At 37.5% G+C, this 22,961-nt stretch overlaps 1 protein-coding gene across 3 annotated transcripts in view; it reads right to left on the bottom strand.

The window, feature by feature from the left end:
* Positions 1-1,116: 1,116 nt before the first annotated feature.
* LOC111862270 (protein phosphatase PHLPP-like protein) overlaps positions 1,117-22,961 on the bottom strand; it is a 68,203-nt gene continuing 46,358 nt past the window's right edge. For all 3 annotated transcript variants that reach the window (XM_023847521.2, XM_033750602.1, XM_023847522.2), the window contains 10 exons: positions 22,788-22,848; positions 16,224-16,481; positions 15,093-15,284; positions 12,961-13,123; positions 9,909-10,039; positions 8,658-8,798; positions 5,774-5,965; positions 3,296-3,497; positions 3,083-3,201; positions 1,117-2,544 (listed from right to left, as the gene is read on the bottom strand). In XM_023847521.2, the coding sequence (XP_023703289.1) occupies positions 1,458-2,544; positions 3,083-3,201; positions 3,296-3,497; positions 5,774-5,965; positions 8,658-8,798; positions 9,909-10,039; positions 12,961-13,123; positions 15,093-15,284; positions 16,224-16,481; positions 22,788-22,848 (2,546 nt within the window). In that variant the 3' untranslated portion in view covers positions 1,117-1,457. The remainder of the gene's footprint in view (positions 2,545-3,082; positions 3,202-3,295; positions 3,498-5,773; positions 5,966-8,657; positions 8,799-9,908; positions 10,040-12,960; positions 13,124-15,092; positions 15,285-16,223; positions 16,482-22,787; positions 22,849-22,961) is intronic.

The raw sequence follows: 22,961 nt of genomic DNA, 5'->3' as shown, positions 1-22,961 counted from the left end.
TGTATTACAGAGTCACTGTAAATGTAACTGTGGTCTGGAGATAGCCTCAGCAAGGGCCAATTGCCTGCCCCAGTGGGGAGAGGGTGACAAAGGTTCTTGAACATTGGTTATGACTTGTTATATGAAATGGTGCCACTCAGTGTAAGATAGAAAGATAGGTAATTACAATACACAAAATTAACATACAAATTCGTAAAATTAGAAAAATAATGGGATGAGAGCATTTATGCAATCATTTTTACCAATCCTAATACTGATTACTGATCACAAAACAAAAACACTGGTAGTATACAATATATTTTTGTGGTTTCCTCTCAAATAGTGGAATTTAGAAATGGTTCCTCTTTGTACTAAACTATTGTAGAAATGTGGCTAGCAAGTGGCATGAGTTGTAAGATTGTTTTGCAGTCCCTGCTTCTAAGAATGACAAACAAAATCACCTGTTATACACATAAGAAAAGATGTGCACATAGTGAGAACCGCAGCACCAATAAATCTCTGACCTCTCTCAAACCCAGCACTGTTCCTCAATACAGAGTGACTAGTATGACATATTAGGCATACTGTTACCATATACATTTCTGTTATAAAAGTTGTGGCACAGATTTCCTGTAGTCACCAACAGAAAGCTAAAACATCCTGAATGTAGTTGAGGTAAATCCACAGGAACACGAAAGTGCATATGCAAAGGCAGTTTCAAAATTCACACACAGGTAAAAGTGGAGAAGCTGTGGGAAGACAAAGATAGATGAGGAGATGTTTGTGTATGGACAACATGAAGTGCAAACATCTAAGGAAGTGAAAGCTGAAAATGTGACATAGTCCTGAAAATGAACTAGGCTAAACTAACATAGCTTAAATAAATTTAATGTTTGTCTAATCATACCAGATTCTAGCAAAATCAGTTCTGTTATGTGTAGCAAATTTACTTCTGGGTGGCTGAATGAACAGGCTAATAGATGGCTTACAAAATGCAGCAAGAAGTTACTTCACTGGGGTTGAAGCATCAGGGGCATAATGCTGATGACTCACCTTCATTTAGTGCAGATGTTAAAAATGGTGGAGCTGTACCTATTAGGGCCCACCCAGCCTCCTATTCAGTGGGTACCAGGGCTCTTTCCTTGGGGGTAAAGATACTGGAGCGTAAATCTAACCACTCACCTCCAACTTGTGCCGAGGTCAAGAATACATAGATCCATACATCTTTGTGGTGTAATTAATTAAGCACAGGGACAACTTTACCTTTACCTTATTGGAAGGTTGCAGTGGAATAGTGAACTGGGAAATTTTACCAGGAAATAGAGTATTTAAGTGGCACAATTTCTCTGATGTAAATTTATTTACAAAATGCTTTCAAAATTTGCTCTGTTGATCTTTCTTTGTTAGCTGAGATAGAAAAGGCACTACACAATAAAATAGTACAGTCAGTTCATATGTTTAGTAGCATTATTCCGATGTCATAGTTCTGTTGTTGTGACACCCCAGTACTGTTGCATTCGACCATCTTGTTCCAAAGAGTCTTGGTTTCCCCCCCTTTCCTGTATCACAGAGAAATTATACTCAAGGTTATATGGTATAAGCCTCTGTAAACTACCAAAATAAGCTGCATTTGGTCCACCATTTAAAATATGTCGCCCTGAGCCAAATCTCACTGATGTCTGCCCAATTGGATTAAAAGAACGAGCACTACCAAAATGGCGGGATAGAAATGGAACTGCTGGCATAGCTGCTGAGTCTGATAGGTGTGGGCTGCTCCGAGAGAGGGCTTTCACCCGATGTTTGAGCGGTACTGATGGCTCATGCCACAGAGGGTCCAGTGGAACACCTGCCCGAGGAACTGCACGTCGACCAAATCCTCTGGACAAGGTGTCAAGTTCCTTGTCAAATAGTAGCTGTGTGTTCTGCTCAAGCATGTACTCCCAACACTTAAACTGTTCCTCTGACACTTCTGTCCCTGATCGATCTGAACCTGTTTCCTCCTCTGCATCTGCAAGATGTCCATTGCTGTATGAGTCTACTTTGCTGCGAATTGCCTTAAACACACCGCCGTTGCTTCGCCTGCTGTCTCTGTAACTACGTCTTTCTATGGCTGGGCCCATTTTTTTGGTTCCATTCTCATGCATGAGTACAGACTGTGTCGATGTCATTAAATTATTCTTGTACAGTGTTGCCATTCTATCCTGTTCCAGCAGGCGGTTCCTTCCCATGCAGTCACTGCTGGCATGATCACTCTGTCCACTTGGAGATGAGCGGTCTGCTTCTGGAGGGTTCTGTACATAGTACCTCTGTCTGTGGGGCCCATCCCCACAACAGCAGTTGCACTGGCACTGTTGCTTAGTCTTTTGGATTGTGTGCCGTAACTCTCGCATCATCTGTTCCACATCTGTGCTGGCCAGGTTACCAAAGTGCACTACCATTATGCTTAGATTCTCCTCACTGCCGTAACTCTGCGCCAGATCCTGAAGTCTCTTTGCAGCCAGGATTGAATTTCTGAAGCCCTGAATCTCCTGTGCAGCCTCCTCTATGCTCACAACTTCCCAAAACCTGCAAGTACATTCCGCATGTTCATTTGTGAAGTTATTGTTGCCAGTTTATGTACCACTTTTCTATTATGGTTGTATTCTACTGTTGTAATAGTAATTTCATAAATGAGAATTTTGTAAGATAAACTCAAAGGTCATTAATAACTGTAAGTAAATTTAGAATTTAGATTGGTCAGAAGACCCTAACACTTCAGGTTTATGTTTTACTAATTCAGATCCAAGCGTATAATCTGAGGAGTAAAAGGAATTTGGGAAGCTGTAGAAACAAAAGCATGAAAGTAATAGGCTGATTGGATTAATAATTGTCAGAATGAGTTTTGCTGTGAATTTGCTACATATTTTATCAAAACCCTGTGTGCCAAAAGCACTGTGGATGTAATATCATTGACAGAGGGATGAATTTTGTTGCTTTGAATATTATTCAGTTTTGCATTATGGATATATATAGAATCTGATAAAATAACATGTGAAAATAACCAAGTGGGTAATGATCATGAGCTAATCTAAAGGACTTTGGAAATGGTTTATTTTCCTTTTACCTCTTATTAGCAATAATCAGAAACTCATCAGTCTCATCCAGGTCAACTTCAGTGACATGAGGATCAGGAATGACTAGTGGGAACATGGCACTGCACCCTAACTGGCTGTGATTTGGATTCTGAAAAGAATAAAAGTGACAGAATTAAAGGTTCATTGGATAGTGAGCTCCTGTACAGCTTAATACAGTGAGACATAGAAGCAATTGTACTTACTGCCTGTGTGGTTTGAGACAAGTTGATTAGACCTGAACGGCGACACAGGACTGCTCGGGCCTCTCCAACACTTGCTACCCTCATTGTGTACTGATGGTGGCACCCAGGAAGAAAACTTGATGGTGAGCCAGTGGGCCTTGTTCGAACGATGTGACATAATGTCCCACACACACCATACTTCTGACCAGTTTCTTTCAGTTCCCTACAAATATTCATGGAAAAAACACAATAACTCTCTAAAGGCTAATTGAACATTTTCCATTGCATGGGGTATTTAACATACACAGTATTTTGAGGCTTGGATCTGTGCCTGTTTTCTGGTGAATGGTTGTTATTATGTTGACAGACATTTCTTGTTCGTATTTGATTTCACTGGTAGCAATGTGGATCTGGCCTGGAATTCTCTGACTGTGAAACTTGTATGCTCACTCTGAGAGTCTAGTGAATACTCTGTAAACCGTTTTCATCCATTCAGAAGAAAAGTATCTCCTACAGCATGTTGGATGCTGTATTTCAAAAGATAATACTTAGAATATATGAGCCTCGGATTTTCAAGATTGAATCATTCTCGGTTTTGATTTGAATGTTAATTTTTCTTTCTCAGTCTTCAGAAAGTTTCTGACTACTGCTTTTAAGTTGCACATCAAGCTCATAGCCTGAATGGAAGAAGAGTCCTTTTTTCCCTTTTCAAATGTTGCAGAACTACAGGTCATCACAAATTTGAATGCTGTGCATATGTTAGATGTTTTAAACAACTGAAGCTTTTAATGTGTTCATGTCACAGCTTTCACTGTTGTGCTGTGGAGGAGCAAGAGAGAAAATGAGAAAGACAGGAATGCTTCAAGGTAGGAGGATACGATGTTGCCTGAGGTACTGCAAGAGTTATGAAAGAAAGCATTAATTCACTGATTTATATTACCACATTGTCACAGATTCTGTTGAGAAAGTATTCATAGGAAATAAAATAATGTATAATGCAGAACAGACAAGCAATTATGAAGAAAATACAGTGTCTCCCAAGGCAACCATCTGACAATGGAAACAACAAAACCTGGAACTTATACCAATTCTGCTCAACAGTTGTAATGTACACAGATTCAGAGATAGAATAGAATGCCATTTTATACTAAATTGGCTGAAATTTTAAGTACACCATCATGTTCTGGCACTGCCGTGACAATAAGGAGGCCCAGTGTAGAACTGCTGTGCCAGTGGGTCAAGCCCATGGCAAAGTTCTGTCCACAAGTGACAGTCAAAGAACTTAATGAAATGGATGGAGAAAAAGATGAGGAAGAAGATGGAAATGTTTTCAGTGAATATGAGAGTGTAAACCATGAATGTAAGCCTGTATATTGGGACTGTGAGGACACTGAAATTGAGACAGATGATAGGAATGGTGAGCAGATCGAGACGGGTGGAGCTGAATAAAAGCTAGTGGCTTCAGGAATAAATTTAATGTCTAAAATATTTTCTAATATTTATTTTCTTTCACATGTTTGTGGTAAGATAATAAAATTACTTTCTCTGTGCAGGCATGTTTCCTAATGTGAGGTCATCTTACATTCAGAATCATTTTCCATTCATGTAAATACGATGGGGTACCCGAAAGAAACCGAACTAATTTTATTGTGGTCAGAGCTTTTGTAGTACCGCGTTTTGCTGCTATGAGCGCATAGAGCTAACATTCCTGAGTCGATAAGCCGACTACCGTTGCTTCAGAAGGTAAGGACTAGTTTCGGCAGAGTTTATAGTGACAACTGTTTTGTGTGATCGTCGTTTTTGCAATGGCCTGAACACATGAAAATGTTGAATAAATTCGTGAAATCATCAAGGAAGATCGATGACGGACCATTGAAGAAATTGTGGAGCTGTCGGGAGTGACTTGGAGCTCAGTTCAGGGAATTTTGAGAGAAGATTTGGGAATGAAAAGGGTGGCTGCGAAATTCGTGCCACGACTGCTGACTGCTGAACAAAAACAAGGTCGCGTGGAAGCATGCTATGCTTTGAAAGAAGAGTCCCGAAATGATCAAAACTTTTTTTCAGTGTTTTGCTGATGTTGCCGAGGTGAAGGGAAAAAATGACGGAGGTGCTGTCAAGCATCTCAAAAGATGAATTTAGACAATGTTTTGAAAAATGGAATAAAAGACTAGACAAGTGTATTAGTGTAAGTGGAGAGTACTTTGAAAGGGATTGAAGGTTTGTGCTTAAAATTTGAATAAATAAGTTTAAAAAAAAAAAGTTCGGTTTCTTTTGGGTACCCCCTCGTACAGTAGTACACTTTGGTGCTCTCTGAAGAAACAGCTGCTGTTATAAATTAATGCAGTAAAAAAACTGTGTACTAGAGAAATCTTTCTCATATATGTTCTCAAAATCTGTGTCCCAAACTGAGAAATTCATGGATAAAACCACATGATCATGTTATGGTGTGCTCATGCCAAACACAGAGACAGAAGCTATACTGCTAGAAGAAATTATTACCTGTGAGCTGAAAGCATTGTATATTTCATGTATTCACTGGCTGTCTCTTTTACTGTTCTTTCTTCCAGCAGCATTCGGGGTACAGCTTTGGTAAGAATGTTAGGAATGTCATTGTTATTCCCTCCGTCAAACATACCGAAGAGACCTTCCATGTTGCAAAAGGCAGGCAGGCGAATCTGAGTGATGTAGAGGCTGCAGAAATGTAATTAAATGAAACAGTACGAACATGATAGGAATGTATCCTGATATTGTAATTTTGAATAAAATGGTAACTTGCATCTGAAAGCTCATCTTTCAAAAATACTGATATATTTGTAATCCACCTACAACAGTAACACATTCATTCATTTATTGGGTCAAGATATAACACACAAATTTGCATAATTTTAGATTATGACACTTGCAGTGCACAGAATAATACAGAACTGATCCTTTTACAGAAGAGTTCCATATAATACATTTCATACTTAAATGTTTTTGTTGCTGAGTTCTGTGGTTTTTATGTATATAACACTGCTCTTCGTGAGGTTATGTATTGGCATGAGATGTGAAGATATTGAATGGTGGTGCTGGAATGGCTCAGGAAATAAAGTACTGGGTTCAATCCCTGGCAGGAGCTGGATCTTTACTTTTTGCCACCACATCAGACTGCCTCCAGAGTTCAATGAACCTTCTGTGCAATGGGTATAAGGGACTCTCATCAGGGGCAATATGACTGGAGTACGAAGCTAATCACTTGCATCTATCTGATGCCACTAGTCAAGAATGCCCGAAGCTTCACCTCTACTACCTCACGTCTTCTTGATTTGGTTGTTAGGCAAAGAAACTTATTTTCAGGAGTAGTAAGAGGTGGTCATGGCTTATTTGGAGATGTTCCAGTAACTGTCTGGAGCGATTGAAACATAGTAGCTGGGACCTTTGTGGAGATTCATAACAGTATACATTTGGGACATTATGGCTAGATCAACTTTAGTGGTGCTTGCTCCAAGGATGCAGGATTCATATGTTTTTCATTGAATTGCACAATTTGTATGTGCTAGAATTTTGCTGGTATTCATTATTTTAATTAAGCTTCCAAAGATGAAATAACAATTTCCTTGCATAAGCTATTCCAGTGCTGCACTTGAGCACCATATTGCAAACCTTTTGTATTAACTGTTCACCTGCTCTTGCCACTCACTCTTGTATATTTTGCCATACTGAACTGACATTCCATAGTAAGTTTTGACTAATTTTTACCTCTTGTGTGCTCCAAAAATGACTGCACAAGGTCAGATTAACCATGATGAAGTACCTCTAGGACCCTGGGGACTTCCATAATAGAATATTTATACCTAAAAGTCATCTTTAATTTAAGCCCTCAGTCCTACCATATTCCATTAGTATTATGATACTCTGTGCAACAGTTAGAAGCAGATGTCTAAAAATATGTGCCTGCCTGTCTGCCTAAACCTGGCACTGTTATTGCATATCGGTCTTCATTAAAGATTGTAGTGGGGCCACTGTCTTGTCCGTGTAAGGGTGATATTAGCAGCCATAGCGGTCCATATGCTCAATTTAATTCATGTAGTGTGCTAAAGCAACTGCTATGATTCATGGTGGCTTCACAACTTTCATCTGAACTACACTCATATTGTCTGGCATAACACAGTGGGTTATAAAAGTTTCTATGTTCAGACATGTTCCATATGTTGTGTATATAATTGAACTATGGCGTGAATTCAAGAAACAGCATAAAACATAATTTCCTAGTACATAGACTGAGCACATGCATAGCTGAGGCTGCGAAAGAGGTTGCCTGCATTCAAGGGTTTGTAGGTGAAATGTTTGGATGGAGGGGTTTGGTCATGTTGTGTAATGATTAATCCATGATATAAACTAGCATGATATCCTGGAATTTTGAATAAGACAGAATATTGATGTTCCCCATCATTTCATATGTGAGGTTGTAGAACAAGACATGTTAATTTGATACAGATGTGAATTTAGGATATGGTAGCAGATGTTTTTATGAAAGGGATAAGTAGTCTAGAACCCAAGAGTTATGTCAAAGGGCTTGAAATACTGTCGTTAAATTAAGGGGGTATGTTAGTAACCATTTTCTATCATGACTATATGCATATTATTGGTGAATGCCTGTAAACAAAAATATTTCCTTCCATCTGGTGATGTTCAGACATTGTCATACATCAGTATATTACATTAAATATAATATGTCAAACTATCACTTTTTATAACACATTTATGATGAATGGTACCAATAAAGGACTAAATGTCTGATTGTAATTAACTTTAGGACAGTTATTATGGTATGCAAAATCCTTTAACACCCCCACAAAAAGCAGCAATAGGAATTAATTACAACAGAATGTGGAGGTCATGACCAGTCACATTGAAAACTGTTGTGTTGGCTGGTCTGTTATTATTTGCATGTGTCACTTTCAGAGGGTTNTGTGTGTGTATATATATATATATATATATATATATATATATATATATAGATTAAAAATGTATTTTTAACACCCCAGGCCAGCTGATAACCTTACTGCCATCTGTGGGTCGATTGTCTAGAAAATGTGGGAGCCTTGATGTCTCACAACCCTATGGGCCTCCAGGGCCTGTTAACAGGAATAGCTTTACCTTTCTTGGCAGCATTTAAACCCCTACTAGCTGTACACTGCAGTGGTATTTAAGTGGAAGCAAACTTCACAGCCTGGCAAGGACATGCTCAAGATACTGGCTTGAGCAGTTAAGGCTCAGTAGTCGAATGTCGGAATGGATAACAACAAAAGAGAGATTGAATATCGTGTATTCATTTTTAAAGGATTATAGCAAACAATTCATTTCCCCTGCTGTTAATTTTTTCTGAACTCATGGTTTGTACCGTTCTCGATGTCCTGCAGTCTCAGAGAATCCCACTTTCCATGGTGGCCCTAGATCTGCTCCTGCTTCATGGTGTGGTGTTGAAGGGAGGCAAGTACGGTTCTGTCCAGAGACGTCCACCAAGCTCATCGGACGATGTGTTCTGAATAACAAACAAATATGTGAAAGTAAAAAGTTCCCAAATAAAATACTGTAATGCATATTAGCTGCATTGTTGTTGTTATTATTCCCATAAACTCCCCCAATTTTTACTGCATTTTTTAGGGTAAGCTGGACTGAGGAAATTAAACCAACCAAGGGAGTACTGATACAAGTCTTGTGCCTAACTATAAATCATCTCCCTCCTGACTTTTTATTTAAGCTGGTGTTGTTTGGATTGGTGGAACTGGTGGCATTAATCTGATATTGTCACTTGTATGAGTGTGAGTTTAGATGGGGTTTACATTGGTAATTGGACTTATTGAACTCTTACAGATCCATGACTACAAGTAATTATAACTGTTTCATGAATTCACACACTTTACAGTTCACTAGAGCACACACTTAAGTCTTCTCAACCTGCTGCATCTTCACCAGTCTTCTGGTAATGGCTTCCAATGGCGGGCATTCCCCTTCCACTGGGTTCCTGAACTGTCCCCGCCCTCAGCTACCAGCTTCTAACAGCAACAGCACACAATAACTGTACTGCACCAGTCTTCTAACTCAATCACTCACTCCTCACTAACTATGCAGCCAACTGACTGACTGCTGAATTGCTGCTGGCCCTCACATACAACATCTCGGCATGGATTGCACAGAAAAGACCATTCCTCTGTTGCACTGCAGTTGTTGCTGTGGAAGCATGCTTGTTGGTAGAGCTGTTACTTAGCAGTGGCTGTTGTATAGTTGCTTATTTTTAATTTGTTGCCTAGCAATCGGTCTTCATGCCACAATATTTATATTGGTATGTTGGTATTGGGTTTGGAACAAGGCAATCTTAGCACATTTAAAAGTATTATCCTGGCAACTGCTTGGAGAGAGACTGATAAATATCATGAGAATTAAGTCTGGCCAAGAACAGAACTGGGTACCTCCCAAATATAAAGCATTATTCCCGCATCCACCTGTCCCTTGATATTACAGAATTTGAAATATATGGTCACATTACCCAGCCCCTAATACTAGAATTATAATGAATGTCTGCTATTAAATTGTATAAACTGTAGTTATACAGCAGTGAAGTATAATGATAAATTCTGATTTGTAATCTCACCTGTACACTTGAAATTGTCGTGGGTCCACATACAACTTGGAATTACAAGACAGATCCAGAAACTGGAGCTGCTGAGGAACTAATGTTGCCAGATTCACTCTGTCCAGGCAATTATGTGCTAGGTCCAGTACCTGTAATCATTTGTCTCGTGTATCGGTGTCTGTTATTTTCTAGCACAATGCAACTTACCCACAACATTTTATACATCTCTACCCATCTTAACAAGATGGATCTGTTTCACAAAAACAGTAGCTGTATATTGAGTGAAATACGTTTTATATAATATTACATATCATAAACTGAATGGTATATGAGGGAAAATTTTTACACAGCAACTTATGATAAGAATAAATTAACAATAAAATAGTATACACCCCCAGATGAATATCATGTAATATTGACAAAGGTGAAAATAAATAGATAGAATGACAAAATTGTTATCTAACAGTATATATCAGATAAAATATATTTTATGTGAAAATTTTGTGGGAGGATTATCTGACTATTCAAGGAATTTCAAAGAAATGTAGAGGCTTTAATATTGTCACTATTATTAGAGCATGCTGTAGGTCTCAAATGGACTCTGTTCCATGGAATTACAGTAAACTCACAGTTATCTGTCATATATGGGGAATGTGGTGTGCTGGCTACATGAATCTGCTAGTTCCATGATAAGAATTGTTACAGAACCTGTACTGTACTGTCTTGTAGACAGTCCTGTACAGTATTAAACACATAGTGAAAGAAAGGCAGTCAAAATGAACTGCACTGTGAATTGATGAGTGAAATATTTTGGATATACTGCCCTGTGAGCTGAAATTCATCTAGTCTCTACTGTAATGGCAACTGTGTGAGGATGACAGGCACCATTGCTGATTGTGGCTATGAGAACTACTTTTGGGTGAACATGTGTACATTGCAACTCTTTTTGTAAGTTTGTTCATAAAAATCGTACATTTTCTTTGAAATTTTTGCTGGTTGCGTGAGAATTCTAGATGCTTGGATACTGGATAGTGGGAAGTTTATTGTAGGTAAAATCAAGGAATTCTGCACAATAGTCATATAGCTTATTTTCCTACTGCACAAACTTGTAGTCCTACAGATTCTGGCTTATTAAAGTTATGTTTAAGAAATGTAAATTTATAATCTGACAAGAAAATACAGTTTACCTCATATTTGTGTGTGGATGGTTGTAGAATCAAATCCTACTGAAGTGAGAATTCATACTATGCTGTAAATATACAGTTTGATTCTTAAACCAGTACCTTTTTGGGACATTCCTCTTTGTTTTATCTAACATCCATATATAAAAAAAAACATATTGAAAGTTATGGTAATGTAACATTAATTTCATTAAAGTGCACCACAAGTATGTGCACAACTCACATGACTTGATATGTGACCCAGGATTGCCAGGCATCCTGGTTCAGGCAGAACTTTCAGATGTAAAATATGTTAACCTCGATAACTCGCTGACATACATTGTCAGTTCTGCTATTAAAGAACATTCCTAAATGTATTTTATTTTGCTATTCCTTTCTGAAACCGCATTCCTTTTTTTTTCTGTTATAAAACAAAAAAATCTTATTTCTTCTCACATTACAAATTTATATTCTGAAAAATTCTGTTCACATTTTCTTCCTTCCTGTTCTGACGTTAAAAGCTCCACATTACTCAAGTAGAAGTTAAATTAATTACAGTTGTCCCTCTTCTTAAGCAATACAGGTAAGATGTCTACCATCATAATCTTAAAATTACAGTAGATGTAGGTGAATGGCCAATGTTATTCTCCAGTGGCTTTAGCCCAAGAACCCATTTTATAAGAGTCTGGGCAGACCAATCTGGATATAATAATGAAGAGAAAATATCTGTGTATACTGGAAATGAAACCGCCTTATGCAGCCCATACCAGTGACTTCACTGACTGAGCAATTCTGAGTCATACATTACACAAGCAATGATTTAATATCAGAAAATATTGTTGAAGTTAATGTCTCTCTGTGTACATGCTGCTTGTAACATGGATTCACATACTCTCATGTTTTCTTATGCCTATGTTATAATGAGCTTTCACTCTAGCGGAATTAAGAGGACTTGCCTATTTATTTAACACATTGAACAGTTAAACAGTTGAACATTCTAAGCTGAATTTCCAGTTCTGCTACATATTTACATACAAAGTGAAGTTTGTTTTCAGTGTGGAATAAATGTAAGAGAAGAGTTATATACCTCAGATGAGTTATCTTACCTTTTACTATATGTGCTGGGACAGTAGAAATTCAAATACTTACGTATGACTGTCTACAGTGCCAGAAGTGTTATGAAAAGTTTTACAGTTCCACATTCTTAGTTAGAGACATGAATATTTTGAAGATGACTGTGTTCTGGAATTTCACACTGTGTAGTGTGGTACATAGATACATTGCTCTTATACTCCAGTAAGTCCCTCTAAGCACTGCTATCTATTTGCCAATCTACATGGCATCACATCCCAAAAGACAATAATTTTGACAGTCACTATGAGGTTATTGGATTTTTTCAATTGACCTAATGCTTCCAACCGCACTGTGGCCCTGGGGTTCACTCAGCCTCTAACAGAAATGAGTACCAGGAATTAATTAAATAATTTTCATGGGGAGTAAAGTGCGGCCAGCGCTTAAGGCTGATGACCTTACCCCCATCTTTGAGCCGATTGTCTAGAAAATGTGGGACCCTCAACAACCCACAACCCTATGGGCCTTCACGGCCTGGTACAGGGATAGCTTTACTTTTACTTTACTACTATGAAAACTTCAAATCTCACATGAATATTTTGTATGGAACATTGCAGCATAGTGGTTAACACGCTTACATCTGAATCTCCTTGCAGAGATAACTGTTCTCAGTTCTTTTTTCATAATTTTTCTCCAACCTTCCAGGGAAATGTTGGGGTCGGGACAGCACTGTACAACAGGTCAACCGTTCAGTGGGTTGCCACATCATAAATTTGTTGTAAGGAATGTTGTTACAAAGGATTTCAAGGCTCACAAGTAGAATGTCACTACATATGTACCTTGAGAGACGACATCTTAGCAAAGCATGGGATGGTTTGCAGCCGGTTAGAATGCACACGCAGAACACGCAGGTGTTTAAGGTGTATAATATTGTCTGGCAAATTCTGCAGTTTGTTACCAGAAAGTACTAGTTCCTCCAATTCAGTCCAAACAGCAACACAACTGTAACAGGCAGAGAAGAGAGAAAGGATGTATACTGAAATGGTTCATACAAATATGACTATCTAACTAACCAGTTCTAAGGAGCAGTCCTTGAATTGTTAACAGTTACTCATTTGTTCACAAGATCCCTTACAATAGAGTTATAAAATTAATGAACTGTATATCATTCACTAAATATACTTATACTGACCTAAATGCATCCAGTACATATTTCCATATTAAATGTTGCCTTGTTAAGGTGGATCAGTATAAAGTATAACCAATAGCACATAACCTTAATTGTGCAATTTTATTTAACAATGCTGTATTGTAAAGTCAGTGTTATTGATCCCGTAGGAGGCAGTCTTATATCATAATGTTACAACTGGAAAGAATACAACAATACTGTGCCAACCACAGGGATTATAAGACAAAGGTCTGACAGGGAACTGCAGTCACCATTAACGCTCATCAGAGTCTTTCTAAATTGCCGTTTTCTTCACTAAACATGAGAAATACCTCAGACCAGCTGAGACAGTAACATGCATAATCCATAAAGACAAGAGGAAGGTAGCGTTTATTTAAACAGCTCCTATATAACAAGGACCAAAAATACAGCTGCTCTGATTTTGACTGTATGGAAGTTCTATCATTGAAAATAGATCTAAAAGTTTGTAAAGATGGTACACTAATTTAAATATTATATTTCTAGACATTATCCATCATTCTTTTTTTTTTAACTCGGCAATGGATGATGTCCAGAAGCATGACATATGTATTCTAACATTATAGTTTTATAGTGCATTGGTTCCCAAACTTGAGCACCTAGAATTCATGTTGCCGTCTATGGAACACCCTGAAGAACTACTTTCTTATGCCCTCATTCAAACCAGGAACAATATTAGTAGCAGAATATATTTAATATTATATCATGGTCTACGCATCTCAATATGAACAACAGCAGCAGCTGCAACAATAACAACAAAAACAGCTGTAACAATAAAGCAGTCATTATCAAATCATACCTAGCATATACTAAAAATAAGTAAATGAAACTTATGTAAGACAAGGGGGGCAAAGTTGCTCGCGTCCGTGACAATCTCTAAGTCATACGTGTCCCCTGGGTAGTGCAAAATGAGCAACAAACCTGGCAAAACTTCCCAAGCAAGAACTTGAGTGCTCTCTATTGGGAAGCAAGAAGCAAAATGGGTTAAATGATCCCAAATGCAGCCACTGGAAACCAACCAACTTATGTAAGACAATGTGAGAAGTTAAGAAAAGTCTGTCCATTTGCTTTAATTTTTGATAAAAAATTGGGAAAAGACCATCATTTATTGATTTCAGGGGCAGAATGCCTCAGTCTAACTCACGGAACATGAGAATTATTCTGGAGTGTAGTTTGGGAACCACTGGAACAGTGCAATAAGACAGTCTGAGAACTGTGAGAAATGACTATGAATAGATTAAGTGCAACATAGCAATTAGCGGCCTCCGTAGTCTAGAGGTAACGTTCCCACCTCATGACTCGTAGTACGCGGGTTCAAATACCCGGCGGAGGTCGTCGAATTTTTAAGGGCGGAAAAATTCAGGGAACAAGTCCTCCGGGAGGGACTTTAAGCCGTGGGTCCTGTGTCATAGCTTTACGGCACGTAAAAGAACCTCATATCTCCAAAGGAGGTCACTGAGCCAAATTAACGGACGTTTCCCGCCCAACAGCAGTCTCTAATACCTCTGGTAGATGGGGAAAGCATTATAGATACCTCTCAGCTAGTAGAGCCAGTCTCGCTGGCTGGGCGGGACTGATGGTAAGCACCAGTACCGGTAGGATATAGAGACTGGTAGAAATCATAGAGGGAAGCACAATGGACCAATACAGGTCTCAGTGCATGGGGAAACCCACCCTCTCCAATAACTAACTAACTAACATAGCAATTGGGTTTTATTTCCATTGCCACTAAATTGGAATAGGACACTGTATGAGTATATATACCTTTCAGGTAATCTTGTTATGGAGTTATATGCTGCATGCAGTGTGTGGAGGTTAGAAAACTTGCCAAGAACATCCAATGAATTGTCAGCAAGGCAGTTGGCAGTGAGGTATAGTTTTTCCAGCTGGTGAGTCTGATGACATCCATTTGGTAGTTCGCACAAACGATTATTTGACAGGTTTAGCACACGCATCCTGCAAAATCCATTTTGTATCATGGAACATAAATGTCAGAACACTTGATAATGTCTAGTTATGAAAGATAAGCAGCACTGACAGCACAAAGGGCCATTCCTAAGCAATGTTACCAAATTGATGTAGATATTTATAAAATCTATGGTTTTGCTTTTATGCGAATTTAATGAACTTCTGAATACAATGCACACTTAAACTTTTCAGACTAGGCTGAAGAACAATTTTTTATGCATCAGTTTAAAACAGTTTCTTAAATAATGTAAAATACTATATTGAGCATATTTTGTATTAATTTTTAATATGCAGGATTATTATTTTCAGCTAACATACAGACAGAACATTTCTTCATAGATATTTTTCACCTACTACCCTAAACACATTTATAATTGTTACAGTAGGAACAGAACAAAGTACCTTGAATTAATTTTAATAAATAATGACATTTTCAGTTCCTAACAAAATTAAATATGTGTGAATATAATGTGCAATTATTTCTCTGGGTGTATTTGAAAGAAAAAAAATATGCATAGTTGATTTAATAGGAAGAAGACAACTTCTTCTGCAGTACTCTGGTAGATGTTTATGGTTGTTTCAGAGGATTGTAGAATGCACTAAAAATTGGGGCAGTGCCTTCCTCGAAATTGTTGTTGAATGTCTACCAGACTTTATAGTGTTTCATCCCAGGAGATAGTCACCACTGTAAAAACCTAAAATCTCACAGTGTAGTAGTAGGTTTGGTACACACATGCTACCATGCTGAATCGCCAGATTTTATCTTCTATCTGTACCCTTATTGAATCTTTTGCAAATCCATGGTAAAATAGAAATACGGATACACTCTATTTAAGTTAATATTATGTACAGGACCTCATGGTCCACAGATCCTTAAATTTATGTTTAATGGGCATTACTGGACATACAGTTTGAGTTTACTGTCACCTTGTGGATATGATAAAAAAGTTGGCAGGAAGAGTAACCAAACTGTTGCTCTGCAGGAATAATTCCTGCAATGGAATGTGCCGGATGACTGCAGGTAGTGTTTGTAGCTGATTGTAACTCAGCTGCAGGGTCTGCAGGGAGCTTAGTTCACTGCAGAATAGATGCTTGGGTAATGCTTGTAACTTGTTGTGACTTGCAAACAAGGCTCGCAGTTGGAAGCAGCCTGCAGTCCAGTCTGGTAGCGACTCCAATTCATTGCTGCGTAACAAATTGTTTTGATTAGATAAAAGGTGTTTGTCCCTGTTAAATCTTTAGCAGACAGTTATGCACATCAAGGCTTCGTTTATTTCTCATTTTAACATATTCTGATATGGCACAGATGTACATGTCTCTCTTTCAGTATTTAAATTTTCATTTCTGTCATAATGAGCTGAAGTACCTAATATTAGCAGTAGTACAGAGGGTTTTTTCTTTTAACTTTGTTGACCGGTTCATGGCTCTATGTTTCTCAGTGACTGGTGCACCACCGACTGCAAGGCTCATAGAGATTTTGCTGGTGAATCAGCATGCCTGATGGTCAGTAACTTTTGGAATGAAAGGACATAATTAACTTGTGGACTGTTTGTCAGCATTATGTTTCATGACAAGCAGTGTGGTTCATGCATGAGTGTTTATGGTTTGTCAGCGGTAGGCAGCAGTTATCAGCTCCATTAGTCATTTGTTCTCAGTTACAGTTAATGAGCAGTGTGATACATCATGGTGCAGTATAGTTTAGAGTAATGTGTATTTTTGTATGATGCCTACGTGAAATAGAGATCTGCTAGAAAGTGTCAGCAAAAATGTTGATGTCAATTTCATGATGAACGAGTTCCCAGCAGACAGACAGTTCACAATTTGGTGAATAAACTGAAAATAATGGGACTCTTAATACACCAGAAACAAAAACATAAGCACTGGGTGCTTACTGAGAAAAAGTTAGATGACATAGGAGCCAGGCTTGTACATTCACCTAGAAAACCACTGAAACGTCTAGGTCAAGAGGTTGGAGTGTCAGAGGGAGTGCAAGAAGGGCAACACAACTGCTGAAGCTTAGACCCTATAAAACAACAGTAATCCACATAGGCCTCTTAGCCTCATGATCCAGCTAGCAAGGTTCATATTTTCAGTTGATTTCTATGGTCTGTGGTTGAAGGTGATATTGATATTCTTTCTGTTGAAATGTGGTTTTACTTGCAGGGATACATAATACACAGAATAATCACTACTGGAGTTCACAAAACCCACATCTAACCCACGAAGTTCTGCTCCATCCAGTGAAAGTTGGTGTCTGGTGTGCTGTAAGTGCAAGAAGGATTGTTGTACCTGTGTTTTCTTTTTTGTGTGTATGAAAAGAGCTAATTTTGAAGGATATCTGCATGCAGAGGGACAGTATTTTATTTATGAATTGTAACAACTGCATTCTGAACATTATTGGTCATCAGGCATGCTGATTCATCACAAAATTCATATGTTCCTCATGGCAAGTGGCACCCTGCTCACCGTGAAGTGCAGAGCTGTGGAACCAGTCAACAAAGCAAAAACGCACAACAGCAGGCAGAGGAGGCAGAGGAAGCTGAGGACGAGATGGAGGAAGAATAAGAGTGCTGAAGAAGAAGAAATTAAAAATCCTTTCTTATTATACCTCCATACTTTATTTTACATGAAAGTTAGAGCTTGCTTATGCCTGGTTCCTTGTGTGTTAAAGATTCTTATATAAATGAAAATAAATGAAGTAGTCTCATAGTTTAATTACTTATGATGAAAATCTATTTTCATTATGATCACATTAATAATGAGGCATCAGAGATTAAGTTTACCTATAGAATAGCAAAGAAACCTACTCAGCAATGCACAATTACTAAATAATGATAAACAATCGAAATTGTACATGATTGTGTGCTAAACATTCTTGCATGGAGGCTTATGCACTGAGAAAATGAATAAAATTAATCTGCTGTAATTAAATTCTTCTCATTAATTATTTACTGGCAACAAGAATGTTTCAGGAAGTTTTGTAGAATTCATTTAAGTAGCTCATTGTGAGATGCAGGTCTATCAATAGAGTGACAGGCTGTGGGCTGGAGAACAAGTGTTTTATATCTGGCAGGGGCTGGAGATTTTTCTCTTCACACTGTGTTCAGACCAGCTGTGGGTAATATCCAGCCTCCTGTGCTGGAACTCTTTTCTCTGTGTTATAAGTGACTGGAGTGTGAAGCTGACCACTTGCTTCTGTATAATGCTGAGATTATGATAGCATGAAACTATACCTTCACTACCCCAAACATCTTCATAGCATTTTTAATTCTTGACATGCAAATAATCACTCAACTGACCAATACATTCCTCATCTTTTATTGAACTCAGAGGTTCATTACTATGTTCACAAGAGCCTGCCACTGGTCCCTGTCCTGAACCAGATCGTTCTAGAGAATGTTACACTGTGTTTATTTTAAGGCCAGTCTTAATATCATTCTCCCATCTATGTCTAGATTGCCTAAGTGGCTTCCTCCTTTCAAGTTCACTGTGATCTGTATGGCAGCAGTAATGACTGAGCAAATTAATACAATGGCAGAAGTTTATTAAGTAAAAAAAGAAAGATAATGATTCACATTATATCTCAGGATTTAAGATAACTATTATGATGCTTTCATGTATGTTAAATATAGTGAAATTCATGTGTAAACCTCAATTTCGAGCAACAAATGAGTAATTGATTAACATATGTATATGTTACATTGTGATAATTTTACTTTGAATGTACATTTGAAGTTATAAATCTTGAAGAATTTTTAAAAACTGACTTGTCCAATTGTACATAATGTAACACTTATGGATGTTAAATAAATCAATCAATCAAGTAATGGTTAAAAGTTATTGTATGATATTATGATATCTGTAGCAGCATTTGACTAATCATGGGACATTTTATTCATTAGGCTTCGAAGAATAGCATATATATATATATATATATATATATTGTAATGTGTTTACTCTGTGACTGCTTCTATGTTTCAACTGACTTATGACGTCTTTCACGTTCACAATTCACTCGCTACAACTGAACCCGGCGACTGATATACTTCAACTGTCTTTGGTGGCCGCTACATTTTAACTCACTCCTTACGCATTCCAGTCTCCCTTATAAACCCCCAGTCGTACAGCGGAAAACCCACATCACTTCTTGGTTGCATAAACATTTATTTCATTCAGAAATGGCGAATTTTTTTTTTTTTGCCATAACCTATAATTACAATGCAAATGGTTGTAACAGGTGTATTTGACAGAACAGCGGCTTGAAATTATGTGATATTGTCACTTTATTCTCAAATAACAAAGGGAAGCGCCATCACTTATGGAATCTCTAAATTACCGTGGAAGCAGGCCATATGTTCATGTTTTTAACTACAAGAGAAATGAAACCCACTTTGACTTAGGCACAGTCAATATTTCAAACCACATTGTAAAAAATATTAACTGGTGATGACTGAAGTTGTGGTGTCCTAGATATAGATACTATCCCAGCAATTTCTTGAAGGGACTGAGGGAAACCATAAAAAATATCAGGCAGGATAGTTAGTGGCCCAGCTGAAATTCAAACCAGGCACCTCTAGTATACAAGTCAGAAGTGATACTGTTTGGGCCAACACGAACGCTACCAGGAAACAAGATGGGGGAAGGAATAAATAGCAAAAATAACATGGAACATACCCACCTTTGTGACAGCATTGCTGGCAAATCATAATTATCTCAAACAGTATTAATTTTATGTAGTTACTGGTATAAGGTTTTAATGGGGTTTTCAGAAATGCTACATTTAGATAACTTGTACTACTAACAAGTGAACTGATCAATGTTAAATGCTGTACTATGCCAGAAACACCAGGAATAACATATACAAAAAAATTTAAGAGTTTTGCAAACAATATAAAGCAGAATTTCTCTTATTAAAAAATTGTGTGTGAGTGAGAGAAAGAGAGAGAGAAGTGACTGAAGGACAATTGGTTATTTTCTTGATTCAGTGATTTTTATTTGTTAACCGCCATTCCCAATTATTAGGACTTCTGAAACAGATCTTAACTACATGCATCTTGTTCTGTCACAATATATAATATCTATTTAAAATGTATATATTCCTTCAGATTAGTCTCCATAGTTAATTACTTCAAGATATTAATAGTACACAAGTTATGGACTTTCTGGGGGTGTCTTTGGATCCATCCTTATCTTGGCAAGGACATATATCTAAAACAATAAAGAAATTAAATTCTGCTTGCTTTGCCATTAGGTCTCTGAAATCGTTACTATCTATTAATGATCTAAAAATGATATATTTTGCCTATGCTCACTCTATAATTGTATATGGAATTGCCTTTTGGGGAAATGCCACTAATAGCAAGGATGTCTTCATAGTGCAAAAAAGAATTATAAGGAGTATTATGAATGTAAATTCTAGAGCCTCTTGCCGGGGATTTTTTAAATATTTAAACATATTGCCTTTTTATTCTCAATATATACTTTCGCTTTTGCTTCTGGTGGTGAAAAATATGCATTTGTTTGCACTAAATGCTGAAATACATGTCATAAATACACGACAAAGTACCAGCTTACACGTGCCATTGATAAATTTGGCCAAATATAAGAATAGTGTGTGTTGTATGGGTATTAAAATATTTAATAATCTGCCACATAATTTAAGAAAATTATCGAGTGATTATAAAAAATTTAAGTTAGCTATAAATAATTTTCTCTTAAATCAATCATTTTATTCGATAAATGAATACTTGGAGTGGTCAAAAGAAAGGAAATAGAATACAGGTGAATATTTGTTTTATTTAGATACACTTATGTGTAGTAGTTTTTGTAGACTCTGTATAAATGTATGTATACTTTTATTATTAATTGCTTATAATGTCCGTATTTTAGTTATTATTGATTTATTATACTAAGCATTGACTAAGTTGTATTATTGCAACTGTTTTATTATAGTATATTTTACTATTTGGGACTGCTTCTACAACTGTGGTGATTGTGTCGCCTGTACGTTTTTCTTGAAGCAATAAAGATATTATTATTATTATTATTATTATTATTATTATTATTATTATTTAATACTAGTGGTTTGATTCCATATATTCCACTTGTGAGCAGTGTTTTTGTATCCATAAGACATGAGACTAATTTCTGTAGCACACTCCAAACATCAAACTGGAAAACCACTTAAACACACGATGTCCTACAGATACAAACGCAACGATCCTCACAGCTGGAGCTTACTTAATTAAACTAGTATTATATCTCGATGTAATTAACTTTTAATTCATTAAAAAGTTTATCTTTCACTAATTTAAAGATATAACAGCTTATACAGATATATGTGTAGGAACATCCCACATACTAACACGCACTTACGCTGGTCTAACAGACAGCACTCAACTCCTAGTCAATATTACATTGCCGCCAGCACTCGTATTTATGTAGCACTCGCTGTCCAGCCCACATTTACATCATCGCGTGTGCTAGCCAATCAGCGTTCACAATCGCAACTGCAACTGTAGCTCCACCCAGCAAGCATGGTATAAAAGGCGAAGCCCAAAACTAGCAATCATCAGTGATCACATTCAGTCATCAGAGTCATCAGCTCTTCACTGTTCCAAAGACAGCTGCCAGCAACCACGCTCTGCTACCAGACAGCTAACATAGCTGCCACAACTCTCCAGCAACCATGCTCTGCTACCAGACAGCTAACGTAGCTGCCGCAGCTCTCCAGCAATGGAGCCAAGACAACAGCTCAGTCATCACCCACACCGTAGGCAGCTGTTCCTACCAGCACACGCAGCACCAAATCACCGGCTGGACAAACCAGCTGAATGGCCGTAAAGACTTGGTCTACTACAAAGGAGCAAATTCTGCCAGCGCACGAATGGTGGAACAAACTGCCCTTTTCAGGGCCAGCCAACTTTTGAACATCGACATTCCACATAGCTTCATATCTATTCTGTACATTCAATTTATACAATTTAATATATACAATTGTTACAGTTTTACATGGTGACAATCCCACATATGTATTGCAGATGTGTACAGTGTTTCCAATTAATGTCGATGAAACCCCTGGTCAAGACGGGCCAAAACATATGAGTCACTTCTGAAGGAATATATACCTCTTACATACTTCTGAAGCAATGTGAAAGGGCTTGTTTTAAAGTATTTCAAGTTGATGTTCTGGCTGATATGCAAACGAGATCCTGAATAAAAATCAGAGGCATTACTATTTGAGCCAGCCTATAACTATGTTGGATGCATGCACATGAATGCAAAGCCTCCCAAATGACTTAGAATCTGTTCAAAATTGATACAGGAGCGAAGTTCCAACGTATGTGAGTCACAAATTTTATTATTTATTTATATGTCAGGAAATAAATAAATCAGGATTTAATAAAATTCTGATTACTAATAAATTAATGAACCTAATTTAGCAACTTTTTGGTACTCATAATGAGCTACTTAAAAATGAAGGATACTTACTATGAGACATCAAGATGCTTGAGATGTGTGGGCGGTGGACTTACGTGTAGTTTCTGTAATCCTGTCAACAGAGAGACAACACAGCACAAACATGAGAAGCTGGAAAACACATAAACATATACAGAGTGTCCCAGGAGGAAAGGTCTGTATTCTTGGAGGTCATAGTATCAGTCA

The sequence above is a fragment of the Cryptotermes secundus genome, unplaced genomic scaffold, assembly GCF_002891405.2.
Source record: "Cryptotermes secundus unplaced genomic scaffold, Csec_1.0 scaffold88, whole genome shotgun sequence".
In the NCBI taxonomy this organism is placed as follows: Eukaryota; Metazoa; Arthropoda; class Insecta; order Blattodea; family Kalotermitidae; genus Cryptotermes; species Cryptotermes secundus.
This window is presented reverse-complemented; position numbering and strand designations above follow the sequence as displayed.